We start from the raw sequence: 27,172 nt of genomic DNA, 5'->3' as shown, positions 1-27,172 counted from the left end.
AGTCCGCCTGCCTATGCAGGGGACGTGGGTTCGTGCCCCGGTCCGGGAAGATCCCACGTGCCGCGGAGCGGCTGGGCCCATGAGTCATGGCCGCTGAGCCTGCGCGTCCGGAGACTGTGCTCTGCAACGGGAGAGGCCACAGCAGTGAAAGGCCCGCGTACCGCAAAAAAAAAAAAAAAAAAGAAAAAAAAGAAATATCTTTAAGGCGTGTCATAGAGTTATATAGAGTTTTGCTTTTTTGAAAAAAACATTTTTTTTTTTTAGCAAGTGGGGGAACTGCTTCATCTGCTGATTTTGCTGAGAGTAATGAATGGTCCATTCTTCTGAAAAAATAAATAAATTTAAGAAAACAATAATGCTCAGAATATCACCTACTCAGTACATCTAATCAGAGAGTAATTCCCCTCTAAGTATAATGTTCAACGTCGACTATGTTTAACTAGCAGTATTTGCTGTGCTAATGTGTCAATCCTAGTGCATTTTTGAATGTCACAAAACGTAAGCTGTAGAACTTCTAGTTACACACGGCTGATGGAACACAAGCTGCTCGCTCCCAGACAGGGTGAAAGTAAAGGGATGAGGAGGAGCTCAACCACAAAGATGAAAGGACCGAGAGGAGACGGCAGTCATGGGGTTTGGGAAGCTAAAAGAGGGAGCAGGTAATGACTGACTGACCCCCCCCCCAAGAAGGCTGACACCTAAGCACAGTGGAAAGCAAGGGGGTTCACCCCCATAGAACCCCAGAACAGCGCAGGGAGGGAAGGCCCTGGAGCCACTGAAAATGGGCCAATAATGAGGACTGGTGGAAAGCCTGGATCAGAAGCCGTGGCACCCCAAGATTCTTCCTGTATGCCATGCGGCCAAGCAGCCATGGCACCAGACACTCATGGACCCCCGCCAGCTAAGGGCTGGGTACCACACTGAGAACAGGAGGAGAAAGGGAAAGTCGACATGCTGAGCGGGAGGCCCAGCGTACTCCGATCATCCACCCCAGCCCATCCACCCTGACTCCCGGGGGCTGCTCCCCCCACAGCTCACGTTCCCCCACGTCAGGTTCTGCTTCTGGGGAAGCTACAGACGTACCGTCCTGACGCCCCTTCTCCGGAAGATACTCAAGGGTGTGTTTGCTTCATGGTATATGACAGGGGGGAGGAATGCAGGGCATCCCCAGGTTGGTGGTAAATAAGGATGTCAAAGCGACAGTTCAACAGGCTCGGAGACTCCGGACGGGAAGAGGGGCTGGAGAGCTCCGGGAAAGGGCAGATTGTAGAGCCCTATAGGTTTGAATGTGTGCAGGGGAGATTTTACACTGCTCCGTGGGAGACTGGCGGCCAATTAATGACAGGCCCAAAAAACTAGGCAAAGGGAAAAAAGGAGAGCATCACCAACTCTGGAAAACACCAAACTTGCACAAGAAAGGCAATAAGTGAATACCATTTACGGTCTTAACAATGTCAGCTATTGTTTATTACTAAGCAATGTACTTCTCTGTGTGGTCAAATACACACGACAGAAAATTTGCCACCTTAAAGTCTAGACAATTCAGGGGCGTTAAGTACATTCACAAAGTTGTGCAACCATCAGCACTAGTTCCAAAACCTTTTCACCACCCCAGACAGAAACTCTGTAACCCCGTGAAGCAATAACTGCCCATCTCCCCTGCCTCCAGCCACTGGTAACCTCTAAGCTACTCTCTGTCTCTATGAATTTGCCTACTCTAGACACTCCATAACTGGGGAAGTCCTACAGTATTTGCCCCTTTGTGTCTGGCTTATTTCACTTGGCTGAATGCCTTCGGGATTCACCCACATTGTCAGAATTGCATTCCGTTTTAAGGCTGAACAATATTCCATCTTTAAGCTGTGACTATCGGATGACTGAACTAAACTAAAAAATATAATGTATCTGCAGTGTAGGATGCAGGTGGGGATAAGAGAACCAGATCCTCATCTTCCACGGCAAGAAATCACGAGAGATGTTTAAAGCTGAAAAAGTCAAGAATCGTCAGAGTAGCATGCAGTTGAGCAATGTAGAGGCAAAAAAGTGAAGAAACAGCTAAAACGGCTGTTCACACTATCCCTAAGTAGGAATCGGGAGTGGGGAAGGTCGGCAGACCTTTTTATTACAAGCCCCGTAAAGCAATCTGACTTGTTAAACGATATGTGCATCTATCTTGGGGAGAAGCTTTCTTTAATAAATTGATAATAGGGTTTTAAGATATGTAAATATATAAGTAAATGTTATAAATAAATGCATATGATTTCTTTTAACGTTTTAACCATAGAAGACGCTGAATTCACAGTAAAAAACCAATGCGGGAAAAAGGTCCTATGGACAAAACCGGAATTTTCAGACATGTTTCTGCATGATAATGAGACACCCGTCTGGACTGTGTGTTTTTGTTGAAGGCTCCTAAATCGCAGCCTTGACACCAAAAGGCCAAATGGGACTTTCAGAGGAGGAGACAGTTAAAATCAGCAGACAATCAACTATACACGAATAAAATTTAAAAATTGTTTTAATGTTAAAAAAAAAAAAAAAAAAAAAAGCAGCAGACATTTGCAAGCTCTTTCTCAAGTTGCCTGAGAGTAAAATCCCCCATTTCCCTTCCTTCCCCCATTTCCCTACCAGTTCCCCAAACCTAGCAAAACTCCTATGATTCTTTTTCTCAAAATATCATGCAAAATGCCACAGGGATCCATATTTTATAATGCTATTAATTTCCCTCTGGTATCAGGGGTACCAGCATAGAATAATCAAAAACAATCAGCTAAACACCTAGCCCACAGCAGGCAAACCTTTTCATTTCTGCTTAAGTGCTTATTTGGGGATAATTTCAGCTCCGGAAATATACATGAATTTGTGAAGAGTTTCTTAAGGGCTACATTAGAATAGTCTGGCGTGATGGGTGCAATTAAGCATGTCTTTTATGACAGTAATGACAGTTTAAAGACTGGAAGAAAATCCAAGCTACAAAACAAAATTTCTCTCTTAATAAAAAAGGGGGAGGAAATTATTGCACAAAGATTATTGACAACACACTGAATATCAGTATCAGCTATTCAATGAGTATGCTTCTAAAGAAGGTACACATGGAAGTCTACAGAAGACAGAAAGAGCTAAAAAACAACAGCACCCAACTCAGAGCCTGCCACAGACTAGGTCCTTCTTAAACGTTTGCTGAAGCACAGGAACATGGACTCTACCCCAAGAAAGCCACTGCATAAATAAGGAACAGGCACAAACCTGCAATCCATATAAATCAAGGCAACAATTGCTCCGAATGTACGGAAGCCAGGGAATACCTCTAAGTTCTGTCTCCATACCAGATGTTAAATTAATTTTTAAAAGTCAATCGACAAGTACCTAATCAGTGACTATTCCACGACCAACATTATGCCAGACCCTAAGGGGCTGGGAGTGAGGAAGAAAGGATACAAAGGCTGATCTGAGTCCTGCCTTTGAGGATGGCTATGTCCCACAATGAGAGAGGCAACAGAAGACGTCTGAAAGGCATCAAGAGTGACAAATGAAGAAAGTCTGCTGGCATTCCAAGAAAGAAGATGACAAAGAAAATGCGGTGAAGGGCTCTTGAAAGTTGGACATGGTTTGGAAAGGAAAATAAAGGTGTGACCCTCTAGTTGGGAAGATCCGTGCGAGCAGTCCAGGAGGCAAGCTTGCCAAAGCTTACGCTGTGGGCACTGCAGGGTGATCCGCCTGGCAGGGGTACCATGAGATAGCTGGGTATGATAAGAAGCCTGGCAGAATGGCTTGGCCTCAAGGCTATGAGCGGGCTCTTTCCTGCTCTGGTTGCCCAGTAGAATCACCTGGAGTTTTCCAACTTCTGGCAACCTCTAATCTACCCTCTGTCTCTGTAAGTTTGCCAGGGCCCCTCTACAACTACTGGAACAGACTCTCCTGGATGGGAAACCAACAGCCCAGGTGCCGGGCTACTGACATGATCTAGACAGGAGACAGTGAAGGCCCGACCAGAATGGAGGCAGAGTGGGGTGGGGAGGAAAGGAGAAGCCAGCATGAGACCCTCCAGAATGAGGCCGGCCTTGTCCATTTAGTATCAAGTCACCCATCAGAAGCCAGTGATGGGTGGCCACATAAATACCGCATTGAGTCAGCTCTCCGATGCAGCATGGCAATTCTTAGTCATGACTCAAGCCGTGAATCCAATTCACGGGGGGACTCTATCTGTAACTAATCTTTTATCAAAAAGCCCTCATAACATACCAGCTTCATATAATTTTACAACATGAAGCCTAACAGCTCCAAATTATAATCATTTACATTCAGCCTCAATGATAGCTATTAATTGAGGCAGACTCGCTTGAGTGACCTAAGTCTTGCTAGCTACAACCTACCCGGTGAAAATGATGTGCAGGGGCCTGGCCTACCAGTTTGCATGTGCTCTCCAAACTAGGAAAGAGCACTTGAGCTTAAAAAAAAAAAAGTCTACCCTATAACCCAGTAATTCCTCTCCTAGAGACCTGCCCCAAGAGAAATGAAAACATACGTCCACAAAGACTTACACAGGAAATGTTCACTGTAGATTTCTTTACTCAGAGCCTAAACCTGGAAGGAACCCAAATGGCCATCCACAGCAGAATGCACTAACCCACTGTAGAGTCCATTTATAAAATGAAATATTATAAGCAATGTTTTTAGCAATAAAAAGAGAAGAACTACAGATATCATACCGACACAGAGGAGTCTCAAACTCATTACACTGAGTGAAAGAAGCCTGTATATAAATACACACACACACACACACAGCCCTACCCTGTGTGATTCCTTTTAAAGCACAAGTATATGCAAAACCCATTTATGGTGATAGAAATTACAAAGTGGCTGCCTGAGGAGAGGCGGAACTGACTTAGGTAACACAGAAGTTCTTTCTGGGGTGACAAAAATGTTTTTGATCCCATTTGGGGTGGCGGGTAAACAGATGTATACAATTGTCAAAACCCTTTGGGCTGACACTTGAAGATCTGGGCATATTATTACATGTAAATTGTATTCATTTTTTTTTAACTCTTAGGAAGGCTGCCCCAGATTCCAATGAGCCATATTTGCACCACAGATAGTATACCGTGCATCCAGGTTCCAGGGTCCACCCTAAAATGGTTCCTCTGGGGATAGGCTTGGGTCATCCCACACCATCACCAAGCACCTGCCAGGCCCAAGCCTGGAGCTGAGAGTCAGGCCATTCTTAAACACGAAGTGCCAGCAGTGTTAGAAGAATCTGTCAATCATACCGCAGAGGATCTCCCAGCATCCATTCTCAGAGACCACAGGTCTCCACTGGTGAGGTCCTGGACTGTAGTTAAGTGCCTTAAAGCTAGGACAACCACCCAAGACATATCTGGCCTTGGAATTTACCAACCAACAACCTAATTCTAACTTCCTCTGCCAAAAACAGAGGAAAAAAGAGCTGAAAAAGAGTTAGCCATCAATACATATATACAATGGAATATTACTCAGCCATAAAAAAGAATGAAATAATGCCATTTGCAGCAACATGGATGGACCTAGGGATTGTCAAATTAGGTGAAGTAAGTCAGAGAGAGAAAGACAAATATCGTATGCTATCACTCATATGTGGAATCTCATTTTTAAAAATGATACAAATGAACTTATTTACAAAACAGAAACAGACTTACAGATATTGAAAACAAACCTATGGTTACCAAAGGGGAAACACGGGGGGGGGAGGGATAAATCAGGCACCTGGAATGAACATACACACACGCTGCTATATATAAGACAGAAAACCAACAAGGACCTACTGTAGAGCACAGGGAACTCAGCTCAATATTCTGTGTTAACCTATATGAGAAAAGAATCTGAAAAAGAATGAATATATGTGTACATATAACTAAATCACTTTGCTGTACACCCGAAACTAACACAACATTGTAAATCAACTATAATCCAATAAAATTTTTAAAAATAATAATAAAAAAGTTTTTTTAAAATGAGCTAGCCATCAAGCCCAGTCCCGCTCCAAATCTAAGTTCCCAAGTGGAACTCAACTCAACAAACACTTACTAAGTAACTACAGGGTGTGAGATGCCACCTAGACTGGAGCGCCTGCCAGCAGTGACCTTAGTTACACTTAAAATGAGACCGTGAGGCTCCAAAGTCAGATAACATTGAGACCTTTTGCCTGTGGTCGCCATTCCTCTTGCAAAGACCGCCACTGTGAATAACAGAGAGGTGTAAGCACGCATCAGTCCTTTCAAGGCACGTTCAGCCAAGCTAGATGTGGGAGGACTCCCAGAATCTTTCAGCCTGCCAAAATCATTAACTCCGTGTAGACTAAAAAAACAAAAAAACAAAAAACACGGCGGGGGGGGGGGGGGTCCTTATCAAACCTCTTCACCAGCTGGTCACCAAGAGAGTGAGAACGTGATGCTGCCCAAAGCAACCCCTCCGTGGCACCCAGCCACCAACCCATCAGCACCCTCTTGACTGTGGCCTATTGATGGACAACTGCACCAGCTGGTCAAGCCTCCTCACCCCAACACCACCACTCACTCACACTGATCCAATCTGCTCCAGATCTGGCTGGGATGCAAGAGCCGCGAACACGTGAAGGAGAGGATAAGCGTGAGCCATCTGGCTCCGTGGAGAGAAAACTCCAAGGTCTAAGCTGCTTCGCCGATCCCCCTCCAGAGAGGGCACAAACCACCAAACCACCGGCTCCGGGGCTTCCCTCCCGGCTCGAGAGAAATCATCAGGGAGGCTTAGGGACGGGACCTTCAAGGTCAGGAAGGAAAGATACCGCCCCTCGTTCCACACGAAATCACACTTTGTTTTCGCCATGCGTGAAAACCTGGGTTCTCAAATGGGATGCAGGAGACTGCCATCAGTACCGTGGCTGTGATCCTGGGCGATGGAGGGCAACGGCTCCAGAGTAACGGGGCAGAATCTCAAGAAGGGACTGGGTGGAGGATGAAAAAAAAAAAAAAAAAATCCCACCTGGGGCTGCCTGATTTAGCAAATAAAAACACAGGACGTCCAGTTACATCTGAATTTCAGATAAACGATGAATTTTTTTTTTTTTTTTAAGTTTCTGGCCGCACAGCATGAGGGATTCTAGTTCCTCGACCAGGGATGGAACCCGTGCCCCTTGCATTGGAAGCGTGAAGTCTTAACCAGTGGACCACCACGGAAGTCCCACAATGAACATCTTTTTTATTTGGGACAGGCTTTTACTAAATACTATTTATCTGAAATTCCAATTTAACTGACCATCCTATATTTTATCTGGCAACGCTGGCTAGCCCCACCAGCAATTCTGGGGCAGATCTCCCATCTTTTCTTTTTTTGTCTCTCTCTCTCTATGAAAAGCAATACTGCGTAGTGGACAGAAGGCAGAACTCTGGAGTCGGACTCTACCTGAGGCAAATTCAAGGTCTACCACGTCAAGCTCCCAGCTGGGAGACCTTGGGTAAATCTCTCCCGGGCTCCTATTTCTTCAAATGGAAAATGGAAATAATAGTGACACTCAGAAGTAAAATGGGATTAATAACAATAACAACAACATTTGCATAAAGACTGAGTGTATGCCAGGAACTTTCTAAAATCCTCCTAACATTAGGAGTCAGGTACCATTATTATCTCTACTTCAGAGGTGGGGAAACTGAGGCACAGAGAGGTTACGTCATTCACAGTCGTTCTAACACCAGTCAGTGAGCAGCAGGGCCAAGATGCAATCCCAGCCGGTGTGGCTCGGGAGTCCCTGATCATAGCACTGTCTCCAAGGCGGTGCTCATCTCCTAGAGCTGCTTTAAGGATTAAATGCAATAAAGCATATAAAACACTTAGCGCAAAAAGTGGCCTATGATAAGAGCAAATGACTGAAGAAAATCACCAAACAGGAAAAATGAAGGCTCTCGGGGGGAACCCAGGGGATTCAGGGAGACAACGCCTGTTAAGAGAAAAACCTATCATTATTATCATAGAGCTACGGATGCACGGACTATATCCATGAAAAAGCACAGGACACTGGAGAAAAAAAAACAAAAACAAACCAAAAACAGGGAGAACAAGAAATCGTTTTCAGAAATGGAAATTCTGAAGACAACAACAACAACCAAAAAAAAATTTGCTCTTTTTATGGCGTTAAAGTTGATGAAAATCCCCACCATGCAGAATAAAACAGCCAAGGTTTCATAAGAAACCGGGAGAAAGGAGAGGAAAATGAGAAGCTCGGTCCAGGAAGTCCAATAGCCAACTAAGAAGACTCATAAAAAGAGAATAGAGGACCAGCGGGGGAAACTATTAAAGGAACATCAAAGAGCATTTACCAGAACTAAAAGACACTGGTTTCCAAATCGAGAAATTGCAGAATAAATTTACTCAGAAATGTGGGGGAAAATTTCTCAAGAAACAGACAAAAGGGATTACTTCTAGAAAAGAGGACAGGGCCATGGGCGGGGGCGGGGAATGGAGGGGACTGCTGTGTTTTTCTTTCTAAGCCTTTTATTAACATTTACTCATTCTACATGGGTGCATCTATTACTCTGATAAAAATAAACAATGGTTCCAAAAATTGAGCCCCACTTATATGTCCAAAAAGTCATTAGTGAAAAATACCACGGTTATGTGTGCAGTGTAATGTGCTTCAATTACCCCTCAATAAAGATGGAAACAAATATTATGGTCAATTTGTGTAATGGAGTACCATGCAACCCCCAAAATAACAAGAAAAAGCTCAAGATTTATTGTGAAAGAACATGGTTTTTTTGTTTGTTTGTTTGTTTTTGCGGTACGCGGGCCTCTCACTGTTGTGGCCTCTCCCGTTGCGGAGCACAGGCTCCGGACGCACAGGCTCAGCGGCCACGGCTCACGGGCCCAGCCGCTCCGTGGCACGTGGGATCCTCCCGGACCGGGGCACGAACCCGCGTCCCCTGCATCGGCAGGCGGACTCTCAACCACTGCACCACCAGGGAAGCCCAAGAACACGTTTTTAAGCATTAAGTATGGCATGACCCCATTTTTTAAATTATGTGTGAACAAAGAAAGTACAGAAGAGCATGCTGCTGAGAAGAGGGCTTGGGAGGCGTCTCCTGGGCATGAATGAGGGCGACGCTTAGTAACACCGAGGACCACAGGGTGGAGGGAAACTCTTCCAAAACCATAATACCCAAGTTCACTGATTTATATCAATCCCAAACTCCTCATGTGTCCTCCACCATTTCCCTTGACATGACATAAGAATGATCAATAGGTAATGGAGGGCTTCCCTGGTGGTGCAGTGGTTGAGAGTCCGCCTGCCGATGCGGGGGACACGGGTTCGTGCCCCGGTCCGGGAAGATCCCACGTGCCGTGGAGCGGCTGGGCCCGTGAGCCGTGGCCGCTGAGGCTGCGCGTCCGGAGCCTGTGCTCCGCAACGGGAGAGGCCACAACAGTGAGAGGCCCGCGTACCGCAAAAAAAAAAAAAAAAAAAAAAAACAGGTAATGGACATTTGTAATGTGCCAATCACTGTGCTAAGTGCTTCAAATACATTTATTCATTTCATCTGCATAGAAACCCTATGATGGAGACAATACTATGATCTCCACTTAACAGATAAGGAAACTGAGGCTTACAAAGTCTAAGTAACTAGCCCCAGCTCACACAACTCGGAAGTTGAGAAATCAGGACCGAACCCAAGCCAGGTGACTCCAGGGCTCATTGTAACACCAGAGCACATGTCTGCTAAGAAAAAGCCTTTACCTCTCGGTGCCCAGGGCCTCCTGCCTGAGCTCAACCCACAGGTCTGATGGTTTGAGACATTTCCTGGCATGACTACATCCTGAGAATTTCATCATAATTAAATCACGGGGAAATTTTCAAAGTGCTCCAGAGAGGTAATGAGTTTACATTCAATTAGTTTCTTCCTTCATTGGAAGAATCAGAAAGACCAATTTCCTTACAGACTCAGCAGGGAGGGTGGTTTCTCACTGCCTATTTGGAGCTTTCATTCTGAGATTCCAGGAACCTAAATCAGTGCACACAGAGGATGTGGAGAAACTGGGCTGGGCCTGAAGGCAGCCAACCCCAAAGAAAACCTCAAATGCACATGCCACACACGTTTAACACTTACTTCAAAAGTACCCTCTACAAGGGACCAAGTCTCAACAGTGAAAATGACAGCCTCTGCCTTCTAGGCACTTCTAGTTTGGGAAGGAAGAAGAAGAATCAGGTGCAGTACGGAATAAGTACAAAGAGCTACAGATGCTTGTCAAGGTGTATTAAATCCCAACGTGGAGGGGGCTGAGGGATTATAGTTGAGAAAATGAGATGTAAATTTCCCTAAGGAGGAAACTTTCAATGGCAAGGATCTGGAAGGGATGAGGGACTGAGCAGGCAAACCCTCCGGGCTTTCAGAACCAGGTCCATAAGGAGAAAGCCAAGGTGGCGTGAATGATAGGCAAACTCTCCCTGCAACAGCTGGCAACAATTTACTTCCAACTCAACTTGCACACTGCCAGGGGCATTCCTGTTCCAAGCCAGTTAGTTGTATGCTGGCTCTCACCAGCAGGGAGGGGCTCTCCCTCTCCAGAGACTACATGAGGTAAGGTCGCACTTAAAGTGATCCACATTGACTCATGAAATGGGGGTATGAAAATATTCAGGCACACTAAGACTCTCAAAGGAAGCACAAATCTATGGGGGGGCGGGTAGGACTTATCCTCCCTCTTGCATCCATCCATCCATCCATCCATCCATTCATCCATTCATCTATATCTATCCACTCATTCATCCATCCATCCATCTCCATCCATCTATCCATCCATCCATCCATGCCTCTATATCCATCTATCCATCCATCCATCTCCATCCATCCATCCGAGCATTTGTTTGTTCGCTACATCAAAAAAATATACATTGAGAGCCTCCCATATGTCAGGAATACTTCCTTAGCCTCTTTACTGATCTGCTCTTTTTAAAATTGCACTCGGTTTCCCTGGTGGCTCAGTGGTTAAGAATCCGCCTGCCGACGCAGGGGACACGGGTTCGAGCCCTGGTCCGGGAAGATCCCACATGCCGCGGAGCAACTAAGCCCGTGAGCCACAACTGCTGAGCCTTGCGCTCTAGAGCCTGCGAGCCACAACTACTGAAGCCCGCGTGCCTAGAGCTCCGCAACGAGAGAAGCCACCGCAACGAGACGCCTGCGCACCGCAATGAAGAGTAGCCCCCACTCGCCGCAACTAGAGAAAGCCTGTGCGCAGCAACGAAGACCCAACGCAGCCAAAAATAAATAAATTTGTTTATTTTTTTAAAAATAATAATAAAAGAAAATTGCACTATGCATGACTCCCACCCCTGCCAGGGCACTCTCTATCCTCCTCCTTTCCTTTAGTGTTCGCCATCATATATATCTCTGTCAGACGTACTGTATGTTTCATTGTAGAGTTTCTTTATCACGTGACTCTCTCCTAGAGTGACAGTCCCAGGAGGGCAGGAATTTTTGTTTCCTCTGTTAACTGTTTTATTTCCAGTGCCTAAAACAGTCCCTGGAATGCCCTGGGCTGGGGCGGGGGCGGGGGGGGGCAGGAGGACCACTGAAGGCTCCCTTTTTTTCCCCTCCCGCCCTAAGCATCCCATGCACAGGTCAGACAAAGGAGTTCAGCATGGAACACGGCACACTCTTCATCTATTATATGCAAATAATAAAACCTACAAGCGACAGGATTACTGGGAGGGTCAGATGAAGTAATGGATGGGAAAGGGCTTTGAAAATGATGAAGCAAAACACCAGTGTCATATAATAGTATTTGGGACTCATGAGCCCATAAGATGCAAGTGTCCCCTGAAGTGCACACGTGTCCCCTCCCCATGGCTTCATTTATGCATAATTACAAAGTGTTGTGCACATTCAAATCGATAATCTATTTAAAGGTTATGCATAGACAATGACTTCTGTGCCCCTTCCTCCTGCCTTAAATACGATACTAATCCGTTCTCCCCTTGTTTATACATTTAACAGATATATATTCTTTCCACCCTCCTGGAGAACTAACTCACTTAGTCCCAGGGCTGTCATGGTTGATTTCTTGACAGAAGACCAGAAACAGCTTCAGAAACAGAAAGGTTTCCAAAGAAATGAAATGCTATAGCAAACAAAAATAAGAAAGAAAGAAAAAGAAAAGAAAATCTGTGTACAGGTAAGATGAAGCGTTCCCTTCCCTTGCTTGTCAATTGCATGATTCTCGAGCAGCTGAATCTCCATCAGGCCTGATGGTTCTGTTCCCTTCACTATTTGCAAGTCCAGGAGGGAATCAGCTCCTGGCCTCGAGCCAAAGTCAGATGTGGGATTGAAAGCCACGGCACCCTGACAGCAAGGATCAGCTTCCAGGGGCAAGCTATGAAAATGTTTGTCTCCCTGGGATTTCATTCTCTCTTTGCTCCAGAGGGCACAGAAGCATTAAACGGTCGTGGCTGGATTTCTCCTCCCACCATGTTCTCGAGGTAGGAGGGGAAGGACTTCAGCCTGGGTGGAACCGTGACATGCCTGCCTGGAGGTTGCAGGACTTGCCACTGATCACAAGGATCGTAAGCAGCTCAGCTAGAAAGGCACCCCAGGCCTCGGGGCTCCCTGTCCTATAGCCCAAACACTCTCTTGACACTCTCCTTACTGCTGCGTCGTTGGCTCAGAGCTCTGCTTCCTGGCCTCAGATGCCTCAAGAGGGGTTCCTCTCCCCCAGGGAAAACATGGCTCCTGAGGTCCGGTTCCTCAGGCTGCGAGGCACCGGGAGGGAGTGCGGAGGGAGGCCCTACCTCCGTCCCACATCCGACCCTGGACCCTGAGTCCGACAGACCTCTCCAGGCCCTGGGAAAGGCGGCAAGCAAGGATGCTCAGCCCACGACTACGGCTCCTCTGGGCTCCACGTTTCTCACCACCCTCGTGGGGGGGTGGGGGGGGAATAAGAGGAGTAAAATCCACAGTTCGGCACCACCTAATGCACTGCCCACACACCTGCCCGACACGCACCGGGGCGGGCTTTCTCTCCATCTCCCGCCCTCAGCAAAAGGCTCTTTACAACCATAACTCATAGTCTCACCAGATGAGGCGGCGACCCCCCTGCAAAGAGGGAAGAAGATTGCTTCCTGAATTTAAAAGGAAATTTGGGGACCCCCCAAAAAAAATTCAAGGTTATACAGGTGCAGGATGATGCAACCAAGAGATGCTGAAGCATGGGATATCAAAAAGCAGTATTTAAAAAAAAAAAAAAAAAAAAAAAAGCAGTATTTGACCCAAGTCTCTTGCAAATCCACAGCCCAGACACACCCACTCTCAAGAAGCCAAGTGTCTCCCCACAGAAAGGTTCCAGGGAGATTATACTACTGTTAGCCACAGAACACCACCTCACTCAATAGCTAATTCTTGCCTCTAGAACAATGTAGCCCTTGTACTGAGAAAAACTGAGCTGGAGCCTTTTCCTCCCAGGAGGCCAGAGCACCTATGACTCATCCCTCCCATAAAGGCTTTGCTTCTCTGTTGCTCGCAGAAAACAAATTAAGCTTCACTGGCTCTTCGAATTGCTTCCTCGGGTGTCTAACAAACCGAATGGAAACACAGAAAGCCAGCACTCTGTCTCACTGGGTGGGATGCCCAGAGGGAAGCTAAGAGGCAGGTGGAAAAACAAGACAAAGGGAGTTCCGGTGAAGCGGTCTGGTGAGGCTAGAAACGGCAACAACGAAGGCACCAGGCAACAGAACAGGAAGACTGGTTCTGGAAGGGCAGACTGTCAAGAGGCCTCCCCTCTGCAAGGGAAGCGGGTAGATGGCAGAGCAGAGCCCTGATGCTTTGCTGGCTCCTCCCGCTAAGAACGAGAGTATTTCCCAACCCCCCTGAATCTGGTGGGGCCTGGCAACTTGCTTTGGCCAATAAAACGTGGAGGAGTGACTCTGTGTAGAGGCCAGGCCTCCAGAGGCCTGGCAGTTTCCACTGCACGTTCTTGGAACTCTTCCACTGCCCTGTAAGGAAGCCTGGACTATGCTACTGACCCATGAGGCGGACAGGCCCCATGTGTGGACAGAGGGCCAGACAACTGGTAGCATGAAGGCCCTAGACCATGGGTGAGGCCCTCTTATACCCTCCAGCCTAGCTGAGCTGCCAGATAGATGCCTGCAGCCTCACGAGTGACCCCAGGCGAGCCCAGAAGAACCACCCAGCTGAGTGCAGCCAACCCAGAATCATAAGGAATAATGGAATGTTGTTGACTTAAGTCACGGAGTCCTGGGGTGGTTTCTAACCAAGCCGAGGAACGTGGGGGCACATCTGCTGTGTGCTGGCTACTCAACATCCATCACCCCCGCGTTGGCGACAGTACCTCGGTTTTGCTTTGGAGAAATCATCTCTGCTCCCCGCCCACATTATTAGTCATGATTAGTCTTTGCTTTTTATGTAATGCTGGGGAGAGAGCACATGCCCAGCCCTGGCCACAGGGCACATGCCACATCCCCATGGGGACAGGGATTAGCATTCAGGGATGAACACATAACCCAAGTCAGGTCAGTTGCTCGCTGCCCGTGAAACTCAACTCCAAGAGGTGTGAAAGAAAGACCTCGCTCATCCGGACATTGAGCCTGAGAGGATGTGAACAGACTATTGAAAATGGCGCCACACAGAGAAAAGCAGTGCCAGGAGATGGAGAAAAGCAGGTCCCAGTGATGGCCTTTGATCCAAAATGTAGCAGATTCTGAGGCCAGTTCTATGCCTGGACATTTTTTTTTTTTCCTCTAGGGGCTGAGTTGGGTCTTCATTGCTGCACGAGGGCTTTTTCTAGTTGCAGCGAGCAGGGGCTACTCCTCATTGCAGTGCGCGGGCTTCTCGTTGCAGTGGCTTCTCTTGCTGCGAAGCACAGACTCTAGGCACACAGGCTTCAGTAGTTGTGGCACGCAGGCTCAGTAGTTGTGGCACACGGGCTTAGTTGCTCCATGGCATGTGGGATCTTCCCGGACCAGGGCTTGAACCCGTGTCCCCTGCGTTGGCAGGTGGATTCTTAACCACTGCACCACCAGGGAAGTCTCCATGCCTGGACATTTTAATTGCATGGACCAATACATGTCTTTTCTTCCTTATGCCAGATTGAGTTAGGTTTCTCGTCATTCGTGACCCAACGCCCCCCCCCCCGCCCCCGCCAAGGCCCTGCCTGGTGCAAAGAGACAGAGGGACTTGTTTTTTTACTGTGCACCCTTGTACTACTTGAATTTCTTACCAAGTTCGTGTATTACTCCTCCATTTCGAAAGAAATAACACAGCCCATTTTTAAAAAGAGCATATAGAAAATGTACACAGAGAAGGTAAATCGATGATTTCTTAGGGCTCAAAGCTCTCTCTGCACTAGGCTGTGTGGCCGAGAGTGCTAACTGCCTGCTCAAGTTTCCATTGTTCCCTCTCCTTCAGTAACAGTATCCCAGTGTAAAGACCATGTATCCTAGCCTTCTCCGCAGCTAGATGAGGTCTTACGAATAAGTTCTGGCCAATGAGCTGTAAATGGGGCTGTAATGGGAGACCTGCAAGGAACCTCCCTCCTCCCTGCCATTTTGCTGCCTGGAAGGCAGACGTGATGGCCTGAGCTCTAGCAGCTACCTTGGGCCAGAAAGAGAAAGGCTCCCATCTGGGGCAAAGCAGCGAGCAAAGAAGGAGTCTAGATCCATGGTGACTCCATGGAACTATGTTCCCAGCCATGGCCTCTGGATTTCTTCTACATCAGAGGAGTCTTTCTTATTTAAGTCACTATTTGGGGGTCTCAGTTACTCTCAGTCAAACCTAATCCTAATGGATAGAGATCACTAAAAACAGAGTCAGCAACAGGAAGCATCACCATCAGTACCACTAGCTGTAGGGGGCTGGCTGCCATGGAGACCATCCCCACACATAGATTCCAAAGTACAAACCCACTCAAATGAGAAAAGCCTGATGTAAACCTAAGAGACCCCTCCCCACCTCCCCATTTCTGGGAGACTCCCCTTCAGCCCTTAAGCTAGGATGGTGAAGCTAAATTCTCTAACAACCCCAGGGGAGGTAGCCCCAGGAACACAGTACTTCTGATGGGCTTGAACCTCCTGGGCTACCTTCATAACCAAAGGACTGCCAAGTCCCTGAGTTCTCCAGCAGGAATGTCTTTTGCTGTCTCCCCTCCTAACTCCTCCTCTGCCTCTGCCCAAAGTCAAGGGTTCCAGCGAGTCAAGGTACCACCGAAAGTAATGCAAGAGCCTCCTGCCCGTCTGCCCACAGCCAGCCTCCCCCTACATGCTCCCTATGGCCACCTTATGTGCTACCAACAGAATGCGCTTCCTGAAAGCACAGCTCTGATGTCACCCTCTCAAAAACCCCCAGGGTCTCCTCCATCCATCTAGAGAACGGATCGCAAACTCCCTTCCACAGGAGCCCAGGTTGGCCACGTCGGGCCCCAGCCCGCCTTTCTGGCATCACCTTCCAGCCAAACCGGTCGCCACTCCTGTACTTTCCATCCTGTACGTCCAGTTTGCTGGTTTTCCGCCTATAGTTCATTTCCTTCCCCTCCTCCTTCCCCACCCCCAGACTCGCCGGATCCTTCCAACCTGAGCTTCGTCCACAAAGAAGTGCCCTCTATTCCCCAACTAGAAATAACCTCCCTGTCCCAGGGGGATCCCGGCACCTTCGGTCAATTACCTTTTTACAACCACACGCTGACCTGTCTCTTGATTACAGGTGACTATGACCTCTCTTCCCTAACCCACCTTATTACCCCCCCCAGAGCGGGATTATATCTTACTTCTTTGCATACTCCCCACAAGTACACAGTAGGTGCTCAGGAAATGGTGAGATGGCTTGGCCTGAAGATGACTCTCTCCCTGCCCCCAGCTTCTGGTCCGAGACACAGGGCTTCTCTGTGAAGAGAACACGTGTTCGGGCCACGTCTCTAAACTCACACGGGCCCCTCACAGAGCTTTGATTATTCTCTCCTCTCCCCGCTTGTGAACTAGCCACTGGGGAAAAGCAGTAGCACGCCACCCAACAGCAGCCTTGGCACAAAGCGCCATGTGAGTGACGTGTGTAGGTAGGGTCCTGGCATGTGAAGCCTCAAGGACAAAACTTAACCGATATTCACCTTGACCCCTTGTGCTCAGAGTAGCTCGCACAAGAGCTGACACTCGATACATGCTTTTTAATGTGATCTGTACTAAGATGCCTACGAAAAATGATGTCTCTCTCTTATTTAAATTGCAGAAGACATTTGGGTTCGATAAGTTTCTAATAAGCTAGCTAAACACTCAGATCACCCCCCAAAAAAAGTGTATAAGTCTTTCTTCGCAAAAGTCTTTGGGAACAGGCTGTGCTCCCACCATCTGTGTGGACTGGGTGAAATACTGCCCTGTCTGATGGAAGAGGGTGCCTGAGGTAACTCCCAGAAGGGCCCACCAGTCCTGAGATTTTTTTTTCAGACGCAGTCTGTGATCCAAGGAGGACAGTGCATGAAGGGAGAATCTAAACTCAGGCTCGAGGTCTCCAAACAGTAAAGATCCTGCCTCCCATCTTTCTGCGGCGAGGGCCAAGGAGCCCCGAGGAAGAGCCTGAGCTCCCAGACGGCGGATGTCCACCGTCACCTGACCAACTGGAAAATACACCTCTCTCATACAACAACTGTCCCCCTCCCCCCCAGGCTGGTATCAGAACCAGCCAGCCTGGGAGCCGGCTGCCAAGTGTGCAGTGGACTCCATCATGGCAGCCTCCATGGAGACCAGAGGCAGGAGCCTCCTCCTGGGCTCCCCGTCCAAGTTCCAAGGCCCCGTCCTCCACGTCCAGTGGTCCTCTAACCATGACCCCAAGCCAGCGTGTTGGCTCAGCTGGGTCCTTAGCCCCACGGATGCGTGGAGCCTCTGAAGCGAGGCTGCTCTTCCGAAACACCAGCCCACCCTTCACTAAACCAAGGTTTCCATCACAACAGGGGTTCTCAGCTCTGGCAGGATGCAATCACGGGGACGGGACGGGGAGGGGGGAGGGGCTCTAGAAACTAGTGAAGCCTCATCCCACCCCCTGGAGATGCTGATGTAGTCCAGGGCGCGTCCAGGGCAGGCATGGGGCTTTTCACATCTCTCCAGGTGATTCTAACGTGCAGCCAGGGTGGCGAACCACTGCATCGGAAGGAAGGGAGCTTCCCCAGAGCCAGAGAGCTCCCTGGAATCAAACCACCAAGGACGCTAGGCCAAGTTAGCTCACTCTGCTAGACCATGGATGCCAATGACAGTGGCAAAGTTGAGTTCGGTATGAGCTGGGGGACACCTGGCTTTATTTCACCATCTCAAATTGCACACGTTCACCTGTGGCTGTCCGTCTTGATGGCCACAGCGTGTGCCTTATGTGACAAGGACAATGGAGCAAAAGGGTCCACATAACTCATCATGCGTCACCGCAAAGCCATTCCCTGGAGATTCTTAAAGGCGCCCCCCCCTTCCAGCAAAGGGAAGCGGTAGCACTGACTTCAGGAGCAAAGCCCAGGCCCCCAGGAAATCACCGGCTCGGGAACACCGGACACTCCAGGGAATGTTCCACGACCTCCAGCCTGGGGCCCTGCACAGCACAGAGCTGTGGTCCCCGTGGTCCATCACCCACCTGCAACTACAACAGGGATCAGCAAACTTCGGTAAAAAGCCAGATAGTTTTGCAGCCTTGCTGCAGCTCTTCAGGGCTGCTGTTGTAATGCAGAAGCAGCCGCTGATAATATTGATATGTAAACAAATGGGCGTGGCTGGGTTCCAATAAATCTCCATTTACAAAAGCAAACAGTGAGGGGAAAAAAAACAAAACAAGACAGAGGGCTCCACGAGGACCGCTGGTGTAGCGTGCCCTCCCCTCCGCTAGGTCAGAACTCCCTTAAAGACAGAGACCCTCTCTCCTGGCACTTTTTCAACTGCTCAGCACTTGACACAGTGCCGGGAATACAGGAGGAGAGGGGAGGGGAGGGGAGGGGAGAAGTTACTGTGACTTTGGGGCACTCACATCTGACTATGTGAAGCCCTGCTGGCCACTGACATACACTCACACCTCCTCCTTCATGGGAGCAGGGGAGGAGGCCCCCAGACAAAGAGGCACAGATATTCCCAAGGATGGTGCCCTGGCCCAACTGTAGAGACGGCCCAGGACCACAAGAAAAAGCAGAGGAAGAAAGCGGGAAACGGGTTGCCAGGCCATGAGAGTGGAGGCTGCCCAGGGATGCACGTGGGGAAGGAGAGGACAGAGGACGCGGCGAGACGGGGGCCGGGAGGTAACAACGTCCATCCGGGGCCCTGGGCAGGCTCAGGGCCGCCCCACCCCAGATGCTCAGACATGTGGGCTCTGCCACCAATGCAAACGCAGTTCGAGAGAAGGCAACGTGTATCACTTCCTCCCCTTCACTGCTTACAAGGGTGCTGCAAGTCTGAAGCATGAAATGGAAAAGAAAAAAGACGGGAAGGATAATCATCATCATCTGTCTCCTTCCTGAGTGTTTTTCTTCCCTTTCTCCTTTCTTCCCCTCTCACCTCGCCACCCCCCTCCCCTGCAGCAAGATCTCGCTCCCCACCTCCAACGTGGAGTCAGGACGTGCTGGGAAGGAAGGGCCTCATCTTGCCCCGCACGTGCGCGCACAGGGTGAGGGGAGGCCCGGGGGCAGAGCTGTCACCACGTCGTCCTCTCGCCCACAGGAACCACTACTGTCTGGGGGCCTGGGGCGCCGGCCAAAGATCAGGCTTGTCCCCTGTGATGCGTTCAGAAGCTGGTCGTTTGAGACCTTTAAAAAGAAAGTGCCTTGTGGAGAAGTGGCAGGGCCCCTTAATGACAAGCACCCTGAATAGTGAATAGTCCTGGTTAGAGAAGGGCCCTTCCCAGGACTCCCCACTCCCCATGCAGGGGGCGCAGGTCCGATCGCTGCTCGGGGAACTAAGATCCTACATGCCATGTGGCACGGCCAAAAAGAGAAAAGAGGAGGGCCCAGCCCCACATCTTCTTCCTGCACCAGGCCACACCCACCTTGTCCAATGAGACCCCTGTGACAGGTAAGCTCAAAGTCCCACCAAGCCCACCCTGGAATAAGCCCTCCCTGCACTGAGTGCCCACCAAAAGGGCGGCCTTAGCCCCAGAACAGATCAACATCACCTCCCTGGTGTCTGCATCCCAGTGTAAGAGAAAAGCTGCAGAGAGTAAACTCTAGGAGGCCCTGGGGCTCCCCGGTTCCTCAAGTCTTAAAAAAGCAGACTTAAGAGAGGAGTCCGCATGGGACAACTGCCATGAAACTTCCAAGGTAACCCTGTCCACAGTCCAAGCGGGGCTGGGGATGGAACCTGCGCAAGGTCCACACAGCTTCAGCATCCGCAGGAGGTCTTCAGGGGCCCTTCATCTCAGCCAGCCTCACAAAGAGCAAAATCAGAGAAACAGACAGCAGCGACCTCTGCAGGGGCCTCATCGGAGCCCATCAGAGCACTCATACCGTCTGGTGGTGGCCCAGCCCATTTCAATGTGGTCCAAAAGACCTCACATCGAAAAATCTCCATTAGGACATATCCGGCTTCCCTATCTCTCAGGCAGGAAGAAGGAGAAAAGGTAACAGCAATCATTGCTTCGTAATCCAGGAGCTGTAGAGCCAGGAGTACAAAAGCCAGGCTTTCTGAAGCCCCAATTCAATGGCTACTCTGCACCCCTGGCCCTTCTCTCTCTCCTATCTACTCTAGAAGAAACCTTTCCAATAGATCTGGCTGAAATCTCCTGGCTGAATCTCTCATGCTACAATTTGAGTCCATTTCTTCCCATTCGTTTCTCCATGGAGATGGAGAACAGCTGGTCACCATCATCGCTCCAGACTCGAAGGCCATCACGGGAGAGCGTCGTTAACTTCCAACAGCGGGCCGGTTGTTGGGAGAAAACATCACTCATCGCTTGCGGCACAAAAGCAGACTCAGCCAAAATCTCCTTAAGAAAAATCACGCCTTTCATAAGGAGCCAGCTCCCTATGGGATTAAATAATAGATATTAAATTGCCTTTTCATGACTAGAAGTAAGCTTTTTGATTGGTAGCCTATCTTTCTCTTCCGCAGTTGCATGATCATATTTCTTCCACACAAGTGTTTCCTCCTTGAGAGAGAATATACACTGATTTAGAGATTCCTAGTTAGTTCACAGAAAAAGAGACATCAGAGGGACTTCCGTGGTGGCGCAGTGGTTAACAATCCGCCTGCCAGAGCAGGGGACACGGGTTTGAGCTCTGGTCCAGGAAGATCCCACGTGCCACGGAGCAACTGAGCCCATGCGCCGCGGCTGCTGAGCCTGCACTCTGGAGCCCACGAGCCACAGCTGCTGAGCCCACGTGCCACAACTACTGAAGCCCGTGTGCCTAGAGCCCGTGCTCCGCAACAACAGAAGCCATTGCAGTAAGAGGCCCGCGCACCGCAGCGAATGGTGGTCCCCGCTCGCCACAACTGGAGAAAGCCCGCAGGCAGCCACAAATAAAAAATAAATAAAATAAATGCAACATCTAAGTGATATTTTTTAAGAATAAAAATAAATTTTTAAAAAAAATACCTATGTCCTTTGTCCTCGGAATCTCTCTCACAGAAACACCTGTTGCAGTGCAGTTATATACTGTATTAATATGTCACTGCAGCATTATATTAGAGACAGATTTTAATATACATATGACACATACATAAATGTATGCAGAACTGACTGTAGAAACATGTTATGTCTGTGCAAGGTACAATGGGACCCCAGTCCAATGTCTGATGGCCAGGTTTCCCTTTTTCTAGATTCAAAGCACCTGAAAGCAGTGCTGAAGAAGCAAAGCCTTTAGGGTATCAGGCACTATGGCACATCTAACTGTCCTGACACTTTGTACGTGCGTCATAAAAGTTCTCCAAAGATACACACTCAGGGTTAATGGCGGTGACCTCTGGGAAGCCAGTAGGAAAGGAAAGGGGATTTTCTTCTTCTTTGTCTTTTTTAAGACTTTTTAAAATTTTATTTACTTTATTGATGTGTTTATGGCCGCATTGGGTCTTCGTTGCTGCACACAGCCTTTCTCTAGTCACGGCGAGCAGGGGGCTACTCTTTGTTGCGGTGCGCGGTAGGTTGACTGTATTAAATATAAATCGGTCCATGATAAGTACAAGCAATTATTACAGCTTGGACTACTGGGGCTCTATTGCCTTTCTCTAGTTTGGGGAGGCATTTATGAGAATCCACTTCTAGTCACCAATGCCACTGAATTTTCCTGAGTTTGAGTCCCAGCTGTCTCCCCCACCAAGTTCGTACTTTTCTCCCTGCTTCGGGAGACTGGTCAGGAGCTCCTCTGTGCAACTAGCATATTCTCAAGGTCACTGTTAGAAAAGTAAATGACTTATTTTCTAATAAAGACACAAAGATAACTTTTAGAATCTCTTTTTTTCCACCAACTATTTTAAAACTCAGAAGTAAAACTATTTTAGATCCTCTGGTCTGATGATGTTTTTTAAGGAACTCTTAAATTTTCATGTTTTAATGCTCCCAAATTCATTCTTACATGTCCTGAAGACTGGTATACTCTACCTGTTTTTTGTTTGTTTGTTTCCCTCCTTGTTTCATCTTGGGTTTTGTCTTTTGTTATATTAAATCTTACAAAGGCTTTTGGCCTAAAAGAGTAAACTAGATCAGGACACCCAAGTGCCAGGTCAGCACAGAACACAGTTCTGCAAACTCTGTATCTGTGTAACCTCTACAAGAATTTTGAAAAACTAGGTATCCTCTCACTCATTTTGAAATTGACATTTTAAATGTCTTCTATTACTCAGCCATAAAAAAGAATGAAATAATGCCATTTGCAGCAACATGGATGGACCCAGAGATCATCATACTAAGTGAAGTAAATCAGAAAGACAAATATCATATGATATCACTTATACGTGGAATCTAAAATATGACACAAATGAACTTATCTACGAAACAGAAAGAGACTCACAGAAACAGAGAACAGACTTGTGGTTGCCAAGGAGGAAGGGGGATGAGGGAGGAATGGAGTGGGAGTTTGAGATTAGCAGATGCAAACTATTATATACAGAATGGATAAACAACAAGGTCCCACTGTATAGCACAGATAACTACATTCACTATCATGTGATAAACCATAACGGAAAAGAATATACATATGTAAAACTGAATCATTTTGCTATACAGCAGAAATTAACATAACACTGTAAATCAACTATATTTCAAAAAAATTCAAAAAATAAATAAAAAATAAATATTTTCATCTCAAATTTAAAGAGTCACAAAAGACATAAATTCTGGCATGTAAATATTGATGTCTTTAAATAAAACTGTTTCATCGGTAGTTTAAATGGACCCAGTGGGATCTAAACAGCATAGAGAGGGAATTCCCTGGTGGTCCAGTGGTTAAGACCCAGCACTTTCACTACCGGGGCACAGGTTCAACCACTGGTGGAGGAACTAAGATCCTGCAAGCCACACGTTGCAGCCAGATAAATAAATAAAAATAAACAGCACAGGGATTTGACTCTCCCATTATCCACTTAAAAATATACACAAACTGGGCTTCCCTGGTGGCGCAGTGGTTGGGAGTCCACCTGCCGGTGCAGGGGACGCGGGTTCGTGCCCCGGTCCGGGAAGATCCCACGTGCCGCGGAGCGGCTGGGCCCGTGAGCCGTGGCCGCTGAGCCTGCGCGTCCGGAGCCTGTGCTCCGCAACGGGAGAGGCCACAACGGTGAGAGGCCCGCGTACCGCAAAACAAAAACAAAAAAAACCAAACAAACAAACAAACAAAAAATATATATATATATACAAACTAAGCTGTGAGTTTATGTCTAATGCACCTTTCTGTTCGAGGGTTACGTTCTACACACAAAACCACATGTGCAAGCTCTTCTTCAAAAGTCAAAAAATGTACATCATTCTTTTTTCTCCTTGATTTGTACTTCAATTGCATTTCCCCACAGAATTTTATCCTAGAGCAACTTACATTTTATGTTAGAAAGTCTATCACTGGTTTCTTTATCATACTGCTTTGCAAGAAAATATTTCTATACATTTCCATTTAATTTTTAGAAATTCCCTGTGAGCCTAGGGCTCCAAATGCTTAAATAACAATTTCCTGGATTGAGTGACCATTAAAACATTAGTGGTTGAGGGGCTTCCCTGGGGGTGCAGTGGTTAAGAATCTCCGCCTGCCAATGCAGGGGACACGGGTTCGAGCCCTGGTCTGGGAAGATCCCACATGCCGTGCAGAAACTAAACCCATGTGCCACAACTACTGAGCCTGTGCTCTAGAGCCCACGAGCCACAACTACGGAAGCCTGTGTGCCACAACTACTGAAGCCCAAGCACCTAGAGCCCGTGCTCCGCAACATGAGAAGCCACAACAATGAGAAGCCCACGTACCGCAACGAAGAGTAGCCCCCTCTCACCGCAACCAGAGAGAGCCTGCACGCAGCAACGAAGATAAGACAGGGCTAAGCATCAATTTTATTTCTATTTTTCTTTGGGTTCTTTCTTTTCTTAAAGTAAACAAAGAGAAAACATGTTCATGTAAAGAAGATAGAAAAAAATAGATATATTGTTATAATATTCTCATTTTGTTCTTTGAACTCTATCCAAGGAGGCTCAAAATGCCAGAGTGGTCCACCATGGAAATTTACAATAAAGGCTTTTTTTTTTTTTTTGGCTATTCCACACAGCTTGGGGGATCTTAGCTCTCTGACCAGGGATCAAACCCAGGCCCTTGGCAGTGAAAGTGCTGAGTCCTAACCACTGGCCTACCAGGGAATTCCCTACATTAAAGGATTTCTCTGCTAACAGTTTGGTTCAAAGGACGGGACAGTCTCCGAATTGCTAAAGGATTTGTGTCCAGCGATCAGTGGTTCAAGTCCTTCACTGCCTCCACCCGAGCAGCAACACGCCAAGGATCCCTCCGTCTGTGCGTGGAGATGTTGCTACCCAAAGACAAGGAACTAAGGCAAGAGTGCATCTTCCTTTCGTAAAGTAGGAGAGGGCAACTGTGTCGGGGAAGATGGGAAGACAGAACCCGCCGTGGGGGTATTCTCAGGCAGAGCACTCTGGGGAAAGAGAACAAAACTGCAAGCTGAGGACCTGGGAACTGATTTTGTGACCACTCTCCATGCCCTGTGAAACACCCAGAATGTCTCCATGGATGCCAGTCTCACAGCTGCTGACTTAGAGAACTTTCGGGAGGTCCCACACCCAGGTCAGGTTTTGTGGATCACAGAACTACAAAAAGAGAAGAAACGAACCAAATTCTGAGCAACCAAAAGGGGTTAACATGCCTTCTGATGTGACTGATGCGGCCGGAATACATAGCACCACTATGACAGTGAGCCATGTGGTTCATGCCTGGAAGATGGAATCCGCATGAAGTGAGCCTTGAGGTCCAACTCCCAGCTTACAGGAGACCCAGGGGACAGAGGAACAAGTTCAACAGCACCATAAGGAAGCAATCTGCCAAAGTCAGAATGTGGGACACTGTACAGATTAATGATCCAGTTTCTCTAACATATTACTAGCATGGGGAAAAATGGCCGTGGCGGGGGGGCGGGTTCTGTTAAAGAGTAAAAGGGACTAAAAAGATTCAGTATGAAACAAATTCAATATGAAAATCTTGTTTGTATCCTGATTCTAAGAAAACAATTTTAGAGGACAATTTTTTTTTTAATGGCGGAAGTTTGAATATGAACTAAGTGTTGGATAATAATAAGGAATTATTAATTTTGGTAGGTGTGATAATACCATGGTGATTATGTTTTTTATAAAAAAGTTATTCAGGGAGTTCCCTGGTTGCCTAGTGGTTAGGATTCAGTGCTTTCACTGCTGTGGCCCAGGTTCATTCCCTGGTCGGGGAACTGAGATCCTGCAAGCCACACGGTGAGAAAAGAAAGAAAGAAAAAGAGAGAGAAAGAGAGGAAGAAAGAAAGAAAGGGGGGGGAGAAGAAAGAGAGAAAGAAAGAAAGGAAGGAAGGAAGGAAGAGAGGGAGGAAGGGAAAGAGAGGGAGGGAGGGAGGAAGGAAAGAAGGGAGAGAGAAAGAAAGAGTCATTCAATTAGAGTTGTGCATTGAATTTACAAGTAAGATCACATGATGTCTAAGATTTGCTTTCACTCAGTATTCCACCTCCCGAGAATATGGGGTGGGAGGAGGGGGAAACATGTGAAATGAGATTAGCAAAATGTCAATAATGATTGAAGCTGGGTGGTGGGTACCTGGGGTGCCTCATAGGATTTGCTCCACCTTATTACACGTTTGAAGCTGTCTTGGGGACTTCCCTGGTAGCACAGTGGTTAAGAATCCACCTGCCGATGCAGGGGGCACGGGTTCAATCCCTGGTCCGGGAAGATCTCACATGCTGCAAAGCAATTAAGTCCATGCGCCACACCTACCGAGCTCTAGAGCCCACGTGCCACAACTACTGAGCCCGAGCGCCACAACTGCTGAAGCCTGCGCGCCTAGAGCCCGTGCTCCACAACAAGAGAAGCCACCGCAATGAGAAGCCCGCGCATCGCAAAGAAGAGTGGCCCCCGCTCGCCACAACTAGAGAAAGCCTGCGGGCAGTAACAAAGATCCAGCGCAGCAAAAAAAAAAAAAAAAGATAATGTCTATAATATAAGGTCTTTCAAGGGAGAGGAGGAGGAGAGAAAGAGAATATTTAATTAGTGCCAGCAAAGCTCCGTGCTAAGCCCTTCCTAAATATTATCTTATTGGAAATACGTATTTACAAGTCCTGAGACAGCTGCCAACAAGCTTCTTTCACTGTCTAAGGAGAGGCAGGGGCATTCAGTATGCCGGATGCAAACAGGGTCAGCGAGAAGAGGGAGACATTAGCACCTGTAGATCACAGAGATGCAGCTTGGCCGCATGCGGAGAAACTGGAAATACCCCTTAGCACAGAAATAACAGAATAAACATCCTCCACTTACATCCCTCCTACCACGTGCTACTTACCCCTGCAGCAAAGCCAAGGCTTCCATCTAAGATCCGCCTCTGAAAATGAAAACAAGATGTTTCAGTTTCTAAGGGATGTTCCGTGGGACAAGGGGAAACCATAGACCTAAGAGAGCCACATGAATAAAGTCTAGCCCATGCCTCACAAGTCTTTATAAAATGGACCAAGAACCAGGGGGAAAAATTTTTTTTAAAACCTTCCATCCA

General features: G+C 47.7%; 1 protein-coding gene across 15 annotated transcripts in view; it reads right to left on the bottom strand.

The window, feature by feature from the left end:
- The window catches only part of SLC39A11 (solute carrier family 39 member 11), a 316,340-nt gene that overhangs the window by 202,711 nt on the left and 86,457 nt on the right, over window positions 1-27,172 (bottom strand). For all 15 annotated transcript variants that reach the window (XM_067020591.1, XM_067020588.1, XM_067020585.1 and 12 more), the window contains one exon: window positions 26,966-27,004. In XM_067020591.1, coding sequence (XP_066876692.1) covers window positions 26,966-27,004 — 39 coding nt within the window. The remainder of the gene's footprint in view (window positions 1-26,965; window positions 27,005-27,172) is intronic.

Source organism: Kogia breviceps, chromosome 19 (genome assembly GCF_026419965.1).
Source record: "Kogia breviceps isolate mKogBre1 chromosome 19, mKogBre1 haplotype 1, whole genome shotgun sequence".
Classification (NCBI taxonomy): Eukaryota; Metazoa; Chordata; class Mammalia; order Artiodactyla; family Physeteridae; genus Kogia; species Kogia breviceps.
This window is presented reverse-complemented; position numbering and strand designations above follow the sequence as displayed.